This window comes from Oncorhynchus tshawytscha, linkage group LG19 (genome assembly GCF_018296145.1).
Source record: "Oncorhynchus tshawytscha isolate Ot180627B linkage group LG19, Otsh_v2.0, whole genome shotgun sequence".
Classification (NCBI taxonomy): Eukaryota; Metazoa; Chordata; class Actinopteri; order Salmoniformes; family Salmonidae; genus Oncorhynchus; species Oncorhynchus tshawytscha.
Genome location: NC_056447.1, coordinates 20,671,059 through 20,688,230, shown reverse-complemented (window position 1 = coordinate 20,688,230; position 17,172 = coordinate 20,671,059). Strand labels below are relative to the sequence as shown.

The 17,172-nt window shown below is 43.8% G+C and overlaps 1 protein-coding gene across 1 annotated transcript in view; it reads right to left on the bottom strand.

The window, feature by feature from the left end:
* LOC112218428 (cytosolic carboxypeptidase 4) overlaps positions 1 to 17,172 on the bottom strand; it is a 150,022-nt gene that overhangs the window by 69,664 nt on the left and 63,186 nt on the right. Inside the window, exon 19 of the mRNA XM_024379212.2 lies at positions 11,830 to 12,010. Coding sequence (XP_024234980.1) covers positions 11,830 to 12,010 — 181 coding nt within the window. The remainder of the gene's footprint in view (positions 1 to 11,829; positions 12,011 to 17,172) is intronic.

Below are 17,172 nucleotides of genomic sequence, written 5' to 3'. Positions count from 1 at the left end.
AGGACGGAATATAATAGAATCCGCCACAGGAATGTTTACACTGTATCGTTGTTTAAGCTGTACACCGGCAAATTGATTCAAAACACTGGAAACAGGAGAGTCTACCTGTCACCGGTAGTATAGATTTAAATAGTCCCAAAAAAAAAACACTGTGTGGTAAATGTTAACCATTGCAAAAAGAGCTACTGTGAGAATAATGCAATGTGAGAGCAATTGAATTGAGCCCTGAGACACTGACCAAGTGGATCTCATAATCAAATCAAATTCAATTGTATTGGTCACATCCACATGTTTGGGAGATGTTATTGCGGGTGTCAACAGTAGTATCTAAAAATTCACAACAATACTTCTGTGAATCATGTACTCATGTACTTTTATGGTAGGATTATTTTGGTTTCTTAAGTATTTCATATAACTGCTCTGCTGCAGAACGAACCAGCAGACTCAGAAATGGAGAAAAATGAGCCAGTTGGAATGGTTAGCACAAAGGTGTGCCCTTGACTGCCTTCACAATGATACCTCCCATTTCACGTACATTCTGGAATCTAATAGCTGTCTGAGCCTAACTTCTCCCTTCCTGCCTGGTCGTGTTAAGCCTTTGTAAATAGGGTCTGGTGCAGAATGCTGCTTTCTGAACTGCATGAAAGGCTTGGGTAAGCCTGGAAGTGGCCTAGTCATTTCATTCCAGGCACAGAAAGCAATCCCTAATTTCTGAGACTGTGTAACCTCGAGCAGGAAGGGAATCAGTCATGTTGTCTACAGAATCCGTTATCTGCCACACCACTTGAATGTTATCAGAATGCATCTGGTAGTGTTTCGTGTCGGTTGGTTCCCTCTTAGGACTCTCACCACCAACATGAATCAATAAGGGCTAGGTAGCTAGCGTGAGCAAGGTGTATCTGTAATGGCCCGTCACTAATAGGGTGTTGTTGTAGTGACGTACATGTGCAGTACATCATTAACAAATAGATCACAGTAAAACAACCCATCTCCATGTACTTTGAAGCAATTCAATATACAGTAAAGATGATGAAGAGAAACGCCTTATATTCACTATAAAGTGGCTGGATGCATAAATGGGTGCATAAAATGGCCTCTAATAGATTAACAATGATGAGGTCACGGGCTTCATGGGCTCCCAGTTATGTGTGGTCCCCTGGGATCCCATTCCCAATGTCTTTGTCAATTTAATCTACTTCCAGGGCCAGGGAGGTTAACGTGACTTCAACACGCCGGCCCAGCCGGCGTCACAGCCAATGTTTCTGGGAGCACCCCAAATGACACCCTATTCCCTATATGGTACACTACTTTTGACCAAATCCCTGGTCAACAGTAGTGCACTACATAGGGAATAGGGTGTCATTTGGGGTGCACACACTGTCTCCAAGCCTTACAGCTGACCAGCATGTAACACAAGTCTGACATGCATCCGTTTAATAGCTGCCTCTCTGATCAATGGTACAACCACTGGGTCTTGGCACAAACATACAGGTTGGACGGCGTTCAGTGAGGACAATGACTCTCTCTATCAACTCTGCTGTTAGAGGAATAGTGACCAGCAGATTTCATTCACGAATGTGGATCAATCTCTCGATCTCCTCCAATCAACTGCAGCAAACTGGGATCATTCAGGGCATCCAAAGGCTGACAGATATGAAAGGTCATTGTAAGTGACCGATCAACTTCCCAAGATGACCTCGGTGAAAAACGTTTTCAATCAACCTGCTGGGTTGATTGTTCATTGCAACAACAGTGTATCTCTGCTCACATATTGTATTCCTCAATAGTGAACATGTTGACAGCCTCTCAACACATGACACTATGCAGTATGCTGTCAACACACGACAACACATGACACTATGCAGTATGCTGTCAACACACGACAACACATGACACTATGCAGTATGCTGTCAACACACGACAACACATGACACTATGCAGCATGCTGTCAACACACGACAACACATGACACTATGCAGTATGCTGTCAACACACGACAACACATGACACTGAATTTAGGCAACAAATGTATCATCTCATCAAGCACCAGTGTCCAACTAGAGCTATAGTCACTTTTTAATAGTAGATTTTTATACTGTATTTCTACCTTCATGAGGGCAGGAGATGAAGGCCATGGATGAAAATAACAAGAAGAGGTAGAAGTAATGACTCTGGGCAGATTCATGAAGAACCACTCTAATAACACGAACATTTCTGACGTACAATTTTATGTTTGCCCTTGCTACTATAGTAAGCACACTAATGAAAACATCAACTAATGGACAATGATAAATTGTGAGGCTTTTGTATTCACACTATTGTATTTCTCCATGACTCAAATGCCAGGGTATTGATCTGGACTGGGGAGGCATACCAAAGCCTGGGAGATAGTGACTCATTACCTCCATCCCCCACAGAAAGAGCAGAGGGGAAGGGCCTACTGATAAAACTGCCTGAGAGGAAGAAGAGAACCGTGGGTAAATCTCATCTGCTGGCCCGTCTGAGCAAGGTGGCCATCACCTGTGCCAGAACACTGGACCGGAGGGAGGAGGGTTGTGAGGGGGAGGAAGAGAGAATCGTATGGGGAGAGTGGACGGGCTTGGCTGTGGTCAACGTTAGCCTTGCTGTGAAATGATGAACAATGTGGATTCTCCTCATTCATCATGGGCCTGTCTCAATCCAGGCTACAGTGGTCTCCATAATACGTCAGTGTCGCATGCTGGACCACCCCCATGCATCAAAACATTTTAATACAGCTCAGCTCCATGCTTCTTCTCGTTGCTCTGTTTGTTCATGGCAGGGAGGCTGGCTGACCCATGTACCTCTCCTGGTTTTATCAAAGACGGGGTGGAAACCGTGACATGAATCTTTCATGTCTGCTGCTTTCTACATATTGTAAACATGCATTAAAGAAAATTACAGACATACACATTTTTTTAAATGATTTCAGAAGGGTAGGGTACAGATGTAGGATCTTAATTTGATCACCCTGTTGCAGGAGTACGTTTTAGTGTATTTGAGGTTTAAAAAGGCTTCTGAAGTTTTTAATTTCCACATTGAAATATCCGACTTGATTTTCCCTGACATTAAAATTATCAACCCCTACAAAAATGTCCATTAATTATAATACAAATTAAGATCCTACACCTGTAGAACATTTCCTGTAACCTCTGAAGAGAAGCTGAGGCAGAACTAATGCCGGTACAGAGTTCTAGATGATGGAGTGTGAAAGAGTGAGGAAATAGACTGCTTTATGACAACAGAAGGCAGGTAGACACAACAGGAGACATTACAAAACACTATAAAATGGTACCTTATGAAAAAGGACAATAAAAAGTACCTAAAGTACAACTCAACTTGAATAAAAATGTGTTTTTAAAGAGGCAGGTACACACAAAGAAGATTCCTCAAGGGTTCTTTGGGAGGGAATGGTTCTACTGTATGTGGAACCATAATGACCATAACGAAGAACCATTTGAGCCGGTTAATGGTTATTTGCGGTTCAGAAAATAGTTATTCCTTCTTTTAGTGATAATTGAAATGTAGGGGCAATGGCAAAGCTCTTTTTGTGCAACCGTGAGTGAGAGTGTCATTCCAGTTGATGTGATCTGTTGTGTTAAGCCATTGTATGTTAAATATGACAATGGCCAGTGATTGTGATTTTTGAAAGACTCATATATGGCGTTGTGTCAATGGAGAACTGATGTCTACAACAGTGGTTCTCATTTCCCTCCTCAGGGACCCCCAGCCATTCCAGAGCTAGCACACTTGATTCAACTTGTCAAATAATACAATTATAAAACCTTTGATATTTTAACAATAGTATGGCTAACCAGCAAAAAGAACCCTGTATGGTTATTGAATTAAAATGTTATTTGCAGAACATTTGAGATAGAGAAAGATTCTTTATAGAACCGTTCTCCGTAAAGGTTATGTACTGTCACGGTCTGACCTTAGTTCCTTTCTATGTCTTTGTGTTAGTTTGGTCAGGGCGTGAGTTGGGGTGGGTAGTCTATGTTCTTTTTTCTATGTTGTATTTCTGTGTTTGGCCTGGTATGATTCTCAATCAGAGGCAGCTGTCGATCGTTGTAGCCTGTTTTCCCCATTTTGGTTGTGGGTGTTTAGTGTCTGTTTAGTGTCTGTTCACCTGGCAGAACTGTTTTGTTTTCTCTTCGTTGTTATTTTGTGTAGTGTTCAGTTTTTTCAATTAAAATTGACAAACACTTACAACGCTGCATTTTGGTCCTCCTCTCCTTCCACCAACGAGAAGCGTTACAGAATCACCCACCAAAAAATTACCAAGCAGCGTGGTAACCAGGAGCAGAGGGTTCTGGACTCCTGGATTTGGGAGGAGATACTGGAAGGCAAGGGACCCTGGGCACAGGCTGGGGAATTGCGCCGCCCCAAGGACGAACTGGAGGCAGCGAAAGCTGAGCGGCGGCGATATGAGGAGGTAGCATGGCAGCGCAACAGGCATGAGAGGCAGCCCCCAAATTCTTTTTGGGGAGTGTGGCGGAGTCAGGTTGGAGACCTGAGCCCACTCCTCGTGCTTACCGAAAGCAGCGTTGTACTGGTCAGGCACCGTGTTATGCGGTGGAGCGCACAGTGTCGCCAGCCCCCCGCAAGTGCCATGCGAGAGTGGGCATCCAGCCAGGGCGCGTTGTGCCGGCTCAGCGTGTCTGGTCTCCGGTACGCCGTTTCGGCCCAGGGTATCCTGCGCCGGCTCTGCGTGCTGTGTCTCCGGAGCGCTGGGAGGGTGCAGTGCGTCTTATACCTGCACTCCGCCCATGCCGGGTGAATGTGGGCATTGAGCCTAAGGGAGAGGTGCGAGTAGTATGCACCAGATCTCCAGTGCTCACCCACAGCTCGGGTTCAACCTGTGCCTGCGCTCTGGATGGTCCGGGCTAAAGTGGTCATCCAGCCTGGAGGAGTGGTGCCAAGGCTGCACACCAGAGCTCCAGTGCTCCCCCACAGCCCGGTCCATCCGGTGCCTCCTCCACGCACCAGGCCACCTGTAGGTCTCCCCAGCCTGGTGGGTCCTGTGGCAGCCTCACGCATCAGGCTGTCTCTCCGTCTCCTCCCTCCAGGTTCTCTCTCCAGGCCAGAGCCGCCTGTCAGTCAGGAGCTGCCGGAGCCACCCATCCGTCAGGAGATGCCGGAGCCGCCCGTCAGTCAGGAGATGCCGGAGCCGCCCTTCGCCAATCACTACGGGGCTTCCGGAGTCGCCCTTCGCTACGGTGCTGCCAGAGTCTCCCATCTATTCGGGGCCCGCTGTTAGGGTCCCCAGTACGAGGTCGGCGGCGATGGTCACCGCTCCAAAGGCGCCACTTAAGTGGGCCAAGACTATGGTGGAGTGGGGTCCACGTCCTGTGCCAGAGCCGCCACCGCGGACGGATGCCCACCCAGACCCTCCCGATAGGTTCAGGTTTTGCGGCCGGAGTCCGCACCTTTGGGGGGGTACTATCACATTCTGATCTTAGTTCCTTTTTTATGTCTTTGTGTTAGTTTGGTCAGGGCGTGAGTTGGGGTGGGTAGTCTATGTTATTTTTTCTATGTTGTATTTCTGTGTTTGGCCTGGTATGGTTCTCAATCAGAGGCAGCTGTCGATCGTTGTCTCTGATTGAGAATCATACTTAGGTAGCCTGTTTTTCCCCATTTTGGTTGTGGGTGATTAATTTCTGTTTAGTGTCTATTCACCTGGCAGAACTGTTTTGTCTTCTCTTCGTTGTTATTTTGTGTAGTGTTCAGTTTTTTCAATTAAAACATGACGAACACTTACCACGCTGCATTTTGCTCCTCCTCTCCTTCCACCAACGAGAAGCGTTACATATACAGAACCATTAAAAAGGGTTCTATACAGCATCAAAAGGGTTGTACCGCTATAATTTTTTTTAAATGGTTCTTTGTAGAACCTTACGAGCATGGTTCTTTATAGAACCATCCAAAAATGGTTCTATATAGCACAAAAAAGGGTTTCGCTATCGCGACAAGCCAAAGAACTGGCACTATATAGAGCCATTTGTTTTTAGTGTGTAGAAACCACCTCTCTCCTAATGAAAAACACAATGACACAAAATGGTTCATACTGACTCCAGTCAAAGAAAAAAAAACATCTCGCCAATGTGATCTGGCCAGCTTCTACCTTGAGAATAAATGTTCTTTCTGTGTCAGCAATACAAATGGAATGGGGTCAGGCATTTTCTGATTCTCTGAGCTAGGGGCAAGATTACTCCTTGTTCAAGAGATGGAGCGAGAGCACCCTACTGAGTCTAATACTGGATACACTCACCTATAATTGAGGCAAACCGATGCTATTGACACAAAAATATTTTAAACCAACCTTGTCCCTGGCTGGCTGGGGTTAACCATCTCCCAGCTGGTCTGGTCCCTCACCCAGAGGTAGGAACTGGGAGGGATAGCATGGTTAAAGCCAGCTGAACAGTTATAGAAATATAACCATCCCTTCTCTGGGGCATTGGACTGTGCTCAAATGTGACCTCCAATGTCATGGTCACCGGTCCCACTCTCACTGCATGTAAAGAGGGAACAGAAATGTAAAAACTCTGTCAAAACTCCCATTTGTTTCATCCATTCATGTCCCTTGTGGCATTAGGCAGCTGAATGGTCTAAGGGCCTCTGTGTTGTGGTGATGGCACCATTGACAATGAATGGTAGTTAAAGAGCTGCCTGGATGCTAACATTCTGTTCAAACATTGCAGGTGTAACGCTGATCAGATAAACTGCCAACGCTACTGTAGCACGCCCCTGCTCTCTGCTACACTCATAGAAAAAAGGGTTCCAAAAGGGTTCTGTCCCCATAGGAGAACACTTTTTGGTTCAGTAGAGAACCCGTTTTAGTTCAATATAAAACCTATTGTGGAAAGGGTTCTACCTGGAACTCCAAAAGGTTCTGCCTAGAACCAAAATGGTTCTACCTGGAAGCAAAAAGGGTTCTTAAATTTAAAAAAAAAAGTGTTTTACCTTTATTTTTCTAGGCAAGACAGTTAAGAACAAATTCTTATTTACAATGACGGCCTTGTTCAGGAACAGAACAGGGATTTGACCTTTCGGTTACTGGCCCCACACTCTAACCACTAGGCTACCTGCCTCCCCAATATTTTTGTTCTTCAAAGGGTTCTCCTATGGGGACAGCCAAAGACCCCTTTAAGGTTCTAGATAGCGCATTATTTTATAGTGTTTAAGACAAATACCTCAAGGTGAACATACAAATTAATTTTGCCTGACTGTGAAATGTCAATGTCGTGTTAAGGTCTTCAAGTCTGGTTGTGATAACAAGATGATCCACTTTGACAGGTTCTCAAATTTGGCTACAGGAAGTCGTCCTTCCCCAGGGGCTAGTTGATGCAATCTTCTGTTCCTTCATTCCCAAGGTCGGTGTTGGAAATTACAATCTGTTCACACCAGTCAGTCCCCACCTGGCTGGCAGAGTGAGAAACGCAGGTCACAGGGAGGAAGGTAAGAAGCAGGACAGCATTCCCCTCCACGCACATCGAGTTGTTCTCCCTACATAATTATAGACCAGAGAGTTGTGATAAACATCTATGGTGGAGAGGAGACAGGCTGTCAAAGGCAAGATGTGAGACGCATCCTCAAACTTCTCAAATCAGCCGAGCTGAGACTAGGAGTCCCAGCAGTCAAAGAGACTTGACTTAGGAGGCTTGTCTTGGGTAAATCTCATCCACTAAATCAAACAGACTAAAAATAACATGTTGTCTTTCCCGAGCAACCCCCTGGCATAATGGAAGAATATTATCACATTTAAACACTTTAACACACACACACACACACACACACACACACACACACACACACACAGGCTGTTCCAACAAAGTTAAATTCCCAACGTGTGCTTGTATCCAACACGTGACAACCCATGAATCTCTGGGATATGTTCTATTGAGTCGAGCTTATTGGTGATTTTGACTCAAAACGAATGTCTGCCTCTGAGCTACTCCACCCAAGCAGAGTCAGCAGCATTTAAAGTATCCAGGACATGTGTTGGTTGCCTTCAGAGCATGGCCAGGTCCGAATTCAAGTGAAAATTAGTACATGGGTCACAAAACAAGTTACATCATTAAAATAGGAACAAAACAATGTAGGAAAAATAGGGCAAAGAAAAATGCTCAGGCCGCCTGTGAAGACAGGATAGGTGCAGTACAGCGAGACAGCTGGAGGCAGGTCTAGAGCTGTACAGAGCTTGCTGCTCCAACACACACTCTCTGATTAAATATGTGGAAAAGCATTGTTGGGGAAGCTACTCTTAAGAAAAATATAGTTTATTTAACTAAAGTTACTTTGAAAAAGTAGTTTACTACATCCAAACTACTTTGTGAGAAATTATCATATATACTGTCAATCTTAAATGTCATAGACTACAAGTTGCAAGAACAGATCACTTTGGGGTCAGATGTAGAATGTAGAATTTAGCCTATTAAACACAAAAACAATGTTTCAAGTGAGAATTAGGCAGGTTTGATGCTGAAAAAGAAAGGAAATGATTGCCTACTTCACCCATATGTTCTATTCTTTTTGCTAAGAAGTAGTTCTAGTAGTTAGCTACAACGCTACATGGTAAAACAGTAATTAACTACTGAAAACACTACATACTATAGATTTGAATTCAGTTTAACCAATTTCCTACAAAATGTATTTCAATTACTAGTTTAACTATTACTGAACAAAAATATAAACACAACAAGCAACAATGTCAAACATTTTACTGAGTTACAGTTCATAGAAGGAAATCAGTCAATTGAAATAAATTCATTAGACCCTAATCTATAGATTTCACATGACTGGGCAGGGGTGCAGCCTTGGGCGTGCCTGGAGGGCATAGCCCGATCCCTGGAAAACAGAGCCACCCCCTGGGAGCCAGGCCCAGCCAATTAGAATGAGGTTTTTCCTGCAAAAGGGCTTTATTACAGATAGAAATACACACCTCCCCCTCCTCAGACGTTTACGCAGGTGAAGAAGCCGGATGTGGAGGTCCTGGGCTGGCGTGGTTACACGTGGTCTGCGGTTGTGAGGCCAGTTGGATGTACTTCCAAATTCTCTAAAACAATGTTTTGAGGCGGCTTATGGTCGAGAAATGAACATTAAATTATCTTGCAAGAGCTCTGTTAGACATTCCTGCAGTCAGCATGCCAATTGCACACTCCCTCAAAACTTGAGACATCTGTGGCATTGTGTTGTGTGACAAAATTGCTCATTTTAGAGTGGCATTTTATTGTCTCCAGCACAAGGTGCACCTGTGTAATGATCATGCTGTTTAATCAGCTTCTTGATATGCCAAACCTGTCAGGTGGATGGATTATCTTGGCAAATGAGAAATGCTCACTAACAGGGATGTAAACAAATTGTTCCACACAATTTGAGAGAAATAAGCTTTTTGTGCATATAGAACATTTCTGGGATCTTTTATTTCAGCTCATGAAACCAACACTTTACATGTTGTGTTTATATTTTTGTTCTGTACTCCTCAACACTGAACCCTAAGTCTTCATGTCTTCTATCTCCCACTAAAGCAGAGTATCAGAAGTGATAAGGCGCCGTGCAATGCCAACGTCTTTTATCATCACTCACAGAAAACGAATTCAATTTCAGGGACAATTAACCGCTCAGATCTAATGATGACATTTTGTGTCAAATATCTCAAAAGCTCAATGAGTTTTATTAACTGATGCTTAATTCCTTTAACGGAACACATTAGATGTAACAAAGGAACAAAACATCAAGCAATTCCATGGTGTGTGCATGGTGATGTTAGTATTTATGTTTTATTACACAGGCAGCAGGTAGCCTACTGGTTTGAATCCCTGAGCGGACGAGGTGAAAAATCTGCCACTGTGCCCTTGAGCAAGGCAATTAACCCTAATTGCTCCCATAAGTCACTCTGGATAAGAGCGTCTGCTAAATGACTAACATTTAAATGAGTTCTCATCTGGCAGTCTGAAACATTGAGCAGCATTCACCACTGAACACATACTGCCCTTGTCAACAATGGACCCCAATGTGTCATGCTCCAACCTCAAATGGCTTGTCCAATATGCTATATTGGAGGAAATCAATACTTCGTCTTTCACAGCATTGCCCTCAAATGCCCAATTTCAGGGCGCTCTAAATGCATTTGCAAAACCTGTCACTGAAGGTATGAAAAGATACACTTGGTTTCCCCGTCTTCTCAGATTTCACACCAAAATGTCTAAGTAAATAGCTGCTTGCGCTGACATGCCCGGCTGGGCAGGCTACTGCTGCGCAGACCACCGGGGATTCCACACGAAAGCTGTCAGACAGTGAGTGTCACAGTCAGACAGAGGGATGTGGCTGTGCATGTGCTATTCCTGGTTTTACACTAGTGGATTCCCTACTGACACACACTACTCTGTTCTCACCTCTTACCGTTTGGTCCCCAGCTAAATACAAGCAGCTAGCATACTGTCATCACCCTCTCTCTCTCTCTGCAATCAGGAAACTAACAGCAAAGCAAAAGGCTGTTAGTCAAAAAGTCAGCTCGGTTTACATCTCCCTCTCCCTCTGGTCAGACCAGCTGTGTGATGCAGATTGGGCTTTCAGACTCGTAGCAATTATCATATCTGAAGACCCAATAATTCATGCTGTATGTGTGAGCTGAAAATAGCAGCAGAGACTCAAGATAGTGCACAGTGAAACAAGTTTGTGTTTGTGTTCCCCCGAACGGCAAACAACTTGACACCGCAATCAGTTGCCAAGGGAGATGGATTGTAAAAATGCAAGCGGAAGACGCATTTCAATAAGTCCCAATGTACAAGCCAAAGTAAATGTTGTGTCTTCATGGCTCGATGAACAAAAAAGGAAATTAAAGGATGGTTTAACATGGTCAGACAGCTCTGATCTCAGATTAGCTCTGCTTTATGTGTAGTGCATTTCTGTCTTCCTGAGATCTGTGGTGAAACTGATATAAGCAAATGTGATCTTTCAACATATCGAATCACACTTTCCATTTCAAAAGGGTCATGGCACTTCAACATGTATATGTGTTCTAATGGTAATAACATATGAGTTTGGGGGATTTATGTGCATACAACTTTTAGAAGACCCCTTAAATGTTTATTGTTGCGTTAAAAATCATAATCTTGTACTCTCATTGCAGTCGCTAAAACCTGGACACCGTAGAGAAGTGGGAATATCTTCAGACAACAAGACCTACAATACCAAGTTGTTGTCCATATTGAGTTAATCTCTCTCAAGCCCCAAACAAGCAGTATGTAATAGGCTACAGTCTGATCAATGATTGTTCTGCTCAGGCTCACTGAGCACCAGCCTGGTGATAATGAAAATACTGCAGCTCTGACTGGGTCTAGTTCTTACATGGTGTCAGTAAGGAGTAAGGTCAGTGATTGGTACAGAGGGGTGAAGAGGCTTATCGATCACCCTACAGTCCATTAATAAGACTACCAATATGACGCTGTTGCTTTTGTTAAGTACTGGTACTACTAAACAGATTTGCACTTACAAATGCATTTGATACAATGTAATGCAAAGGGGCCAAACTCCAAAATGTATTTTCTGAGTTGGGACTTGACTCCAACCCAAACTCCCTTCCTGTTAATTCTTCTTTCTCTATTGACAGTATGACGATGCTACAGACTCACATGACATTGCATACCCATCGTGTCAGTAAGATAACCCTGTGGTAACCTGGACATACAGGTTAGCTTCCTGGACTGCCTAGCTAAATGACTGTGTACTGGTTAACATGGAGGGTGACAGGTATAGGTCTGAGGATAGAGGTCAAAGGTTAGGGTGGGTGTCAGAGCGCAGAGTACGTACGTGCCGTTGATGACCCCGTCGGGGTTGAGCATGGGGATAATCTTAAAGATGTAGGCCTCCCTCAATGCCTCAGCCACCGGGTCACTGCTACACAGAAACTCCAGGGTTCCCTTCATCACCCAGCTGGCGTTACTCTCCCCAGGGTGGACCCGTGCTGTCAGTACTACACACGGACGGTTACCTGGGGGAGGGATGGGGGGGTGGAGAGAGAGGGGGAGACAGGGTTACACAGTGAATGCTTGACCACCAATGTCCACATTGAAGAGGATTAGTGACACTCTTTACAGTAAATAAGTAAATCCTCGAGCCACCACTTCTTCCACATTATGTTGGAACAAGGCTCTCTACAAACCACGAATCCACATGTATTGTTAAGGTTTACTCAAAATGATCACCTGTCCTATTCAGTTTGCCTTGTTTTGAAAAAGATCATCACATTTCTGAAGCGTGTGATATATTCTGTATGCACTTCTATAGGGCAGAATCTATACAGCAGGTCCTGTGAAAATGTAGATGTTTAAAAAGAGAGGAGATGGATATGCTTTCAGAGGCACATATCATTTTAATTCAGCCTGGCAATTGCGGCCAAAGGCTGCCACTCCACAAAAGACGAAGCCACGGAAGAGACAAATTCCTCTGACTCCTGCATTGATCACACAGTAATGAGTTTCTGCAAGGCCTGTAAAGTGTACACCCTCTTTATGCTTCATTCCGTTTCTATGTTTAATTGAATCCATGTGAGCATGAGCAATCAGGTTTGAGCAATAAGTCATTTGTTTTGTAAAACAAAATGAGATAAAGCAGCATTCTCATACTTTCACCTTAATTTAACCAGCCATCATTTGGCTGTAGGCTGTCCAGTTCAGACAACAATGATATGTTGTGAGTGAATAGCCGAATGCATAACAATGTAGAGTGAAATGATATGATATATTTTTTTAAACACATTGGAGGGGAGAAAATGTCATTGCAAAGAATACGATATATTTGAGGCTTTTGCAAACTGAAGTAGATTGAATGTACAAAGGTGACTGAGCGGGAATGCAGGCATCTTGTGGAAGAGTCCAGAAGATATAATTAGAGTGATAAATATCACATCAGCCAATAGCATGGGGCTCCATTCCCTGCAAGAGCAGCCAGTTTGAGCCTGGAAAAATGTATAAATTAAATTTTGACTCAAGAAGAAGAAAAAGATTCCACAACTCCCTTGTGCTGTCTCTTTCATATACACACAATTTTGTGTGAGGTAGTGTGTGTGTAACCAATCCGTGTTGAGTGTTTGAGTGTTTCCTATTCCTCACCAAGTCAAACCTACGCTACTGAGCTGTGATATCTTCTGATGGTACAGCATAAATTAATCAAACAAGCAGCAACACTAGGATGAACTCCTAACTGGAGAACCACACAAATGACAGGAGGCTCTCACACATTCCTCTCCAGAACTACCAGAACCGTAACCTTGATCCCATTTCCATTTCCATTCATCCTCTCTATTCAGGGCCTAATAACACTTGGCACATGTCAAGTAATAAAGCTTGGAGTGTTCTGAAAGGCATCAAGCGGTCGTCAACAGTTCTCCTTGCCAATTGGGCGCAAGCCAGGCCAAGCTACCTGCACTCGCAGCAGTAGGTAGAGAGAGGCATACAGCCATGCCAAGCTACCTACACTCGCAGCAGTAGGTAGAGAGAGGCATACAGCCAGACCAAGCTACCTACACTCGCAGTAGTAGGTAGAGAGAGGCATACAGCCAGACCAAGCTACCTACACTCGCAGCAGTAGGTAGAGAGAGGCATACAGCCAGGCCAAGCTACCTACACTCGCAGTAGTAGGTAGAGAGAGCTACCTACAGCAGCATACAGCCAGGCCAAGCTACCTACACTCGCAGCAGTAGGTAGCATACAGAGCAAAGGCATAGAGCCAGGCCAAGCTACCTACACTCCCAGCAGTAGGAGAGAGAGGCATAGAGCCAGGCCAAGCTACCTACACTCGCAGCAGTAGGTAGAGAGAGGCAAGCTATACACTCCCAGGCACTCGCAGCAGTACAGCCAGGCCAAGCTACCTACACTCCCAGCAGTAGGTAGAGAAAGGCATACAGCCAGGCCAAGCTACCTACACTCCCAGCAGTAGGTAGAGAAAGGCATACAGCCAGGCCAAGCTACCTATACTCGCAGCAGTAGGTAGAGAGAGGCATACAGCCAGCCTGTGTGTGTGTTGTGAGTCTACTCATTGATATGGACCTGTGTTGGGCACACAGGCATCATCAGCCAAGCTGTCATACAGAGAATCATTTGGAAATGTTTGTGTTTTTGTCTCTCTATCCACTGCTGGCTATCTGAGCAAACACCCTCAAACGACTGTTTTTTCTTTTTCAATTGTGTGTGTGAGTGCATGTGTGATTGTGTGTTTTCCTATTGGTGTGTTCATCTACAGAATGTTTCCTCAATGGCGTCTATACTCAACTGGCGGACAGTGGACCGGATCCGGACCCAGAACGGGATCAATACGGACCGGAGGTCCCGAATGTTTATATATTACTTTTTTTTTTACTCCGTCAGGCTTCGACCGCTGGTATCATATAACACACATAAGACATGGAAGAACGCATAGAATTGCAATAAATTCGCTTAAAAACAGCAAAGAAAATCTCTGCCCCATGCAAAATGTGTAGAATTGCGGGAAATTAGCTTAAAAACAGCTAATTTTTCTCTCTGCTAACAAGAGCGGTGTGAACAGTTTGAGGTCGCATGGGTTGCGAGGTGGGGGTTTGTTACTACGCTGATTACATTATCCATCCGGACCTTTGCCACCTAAGAAATTTGTGTGACCGGACCTAGTACTTGAGAACCCCTGCTCCGTGGTGTACATTTTGACAATGACTCTCCTTTAAGAGTAAATCCACATAGGATTCTAAAGCCTGGACCACTATAGAGTATGCATTTTATTTCATTGTGTTTTCCCCCTGTAAGCTATCGTCGAGTAGTGTAGGCAACAGAAACACTCAACAAAAAAAAAAAAACTTTTAAAATACAATAGCCACATTCGCCGTAAAAGCCCCTCGATTCAGTTAACATTAGCTCATTATTCACCACCACCACTTATCCTTCCATTATAATGCACTTGACCGCAAACTGCCCAATTATCATACTTCTCTAGGGCGATGAATTGCTATGAATTGACTGTACATTAGACTGAACTCGCCAGAAATAAGTGACTTGTTTGTGGAAATGTGAAGGTAACAAGTTGATGTTAAATGTCTGGTTGCCAACTCATTCCCAGGTCCTATCCTTTTCTCTATGTACTGAGTAGTGGTGGTTGTTGGTGCATCGAGCTCTCTGCTACTCACCCACTTGGACAGGTGCATCCGTCATCTCCCATGAGGCGTAAGTGGTGTTGGAGGCTCCATCGAGGGCTTTCTCACTGAGCACCTTGATGATTAAGTGACACACTTTAGTCCCTTTGGGTGACTCTCCAACCACTCTACCAGGTAATAAATCTGGCCCTGAAGCGCTTCCTTTTTAAAACAAAACACAGCATCAGAAAATGCCATATGTGTCCTGGTGTGAACTTCTTGTTACTGAGATGAAGACCAGCTGTACTCAGATGCTTTTGATACACTGTGTAAAGCTTGTCTGGGTAAAGAGTCTGGGTTTTTCCATTAGTACAATGGTCCCCTGTGTTGTGATTCAAAGCTCTGTCATTCCCTATTCTCATAAGGATCTTTTAATATCAAACCACTCCATCCATGATGCCCCATCACTCGGGTCCACAATAACAGATCAAACAAATCCTAATACGAAAGACTGCAGCTTTAAAAGAGAGTTAGAAGTCTGGTCTTTTTCCTACGATCAGGTGGTTTCCTATGCAGAAAAAAACCCTGGTTATTAACAACATTTACATTTGAGTAATTTAGCAGATGCTCTTATCCAGAGAGACTTACAGTGGTGCGTGCATACATAACCAGACCTACGGTGACACGATCGTCACAGTTTCAGCCTCGGCAAAATAAAATCATCTGCAGATAGCTGTCGGATGCAGAAACTGTACTCTCAAAACATCCAGCTGGTATGTTGTGCACCACCTGAGGTGAGGAGGAGGCAACACGCTGTGAGTGAAAGTTGCTGAAACTTTAAATTGAAGCAGTCCCTGATCAAATGGCATTTAGTGAGACAAACACGATATTGGCAGAGAGAGGCTGCCTGCCTCGCGTACACGTGTACGCAGAAGTACAAAGGGGGCCTTGAGCAATCAAAACCAATCTCTGTTATCCTTTCCTGTATATGCAAATCAGGTTTAATTAGTACAAATCAGGGTTGTCCATTTATAATCATAAGATGAATTTCCCCGCAAAGCTTATGAAAATGCAGCTTTAATTTTCCATTTTATTAATTAAAAATGTTCCAGTGCAATTGCACTCAGGCTCATTTCAGAGGTTGTTAATTATCAAACATAATCTCAATTACCATGACAGTGTGGCTAAAAGCTATCTAAAGGGAGGTAATTTAAATAAAAAAAATCTCTCCATGTGAAAGTGAAATGTGCCTGGTTGTTGGGACTGGGAGGCTTGTGTACCAATATCATTAGTCAGACTAGTTTCACTCCAATAGCTTCCAGGAGTCAGACCTCGACAAACTGTTATTGTTTATTTATCAGGGTTAAACGAGAGCCAAATCAGTTGAGATTGTACTTCATACCAACGTGTTCGATCACCAGTATGAGTTCAATGCAGTATGAAAGACACAATTCATGTCTGAATCAAGCTACAGGACAAGAAAAGGGAGAATAAATTGACCTATTCAAAGAGCTATTATAACATCGCCCGAAGCTTAGATCTGAGCCCATTTCAGCCATTCTAGAAAGCAGCATTCTGATTGAGTTCATCAGTCATTGAGTTCATATGGTATCACTCCATTGTGTACACCTTGAGAATGACGTTAGGACGGAAAATCACCTAAAGCATAGTACATTCAGAGAATGCATTTACTAAATTGCGGGACCAAAGTTAGTTCCTCAACTGCTGACTGTGGTGACAGTGTGTTTTGAGGGTGATGGGGGAGTCAAGTGGATCATTAATGTGATATCAAAGTAATTATCTTCACCTAATGTACCTCGACCAGGCTATCTGACCAATGGGGTGTGATAAATGTGAGCGTCATGACGGACTTGTCAAATATCAGGAGACATACTGAGCATCAGAGAGCAGATGGTGAAAATAACAGTGTATAAAGAATGTATTGCAAACAGAAGGGACATTTTCTATTTAACATTCCAAGCTCAACAACAATACTGTGTATTTATTTACCAGTACATGCCTTAATTTGTTTCACAATTGTGCACATTTCAAAC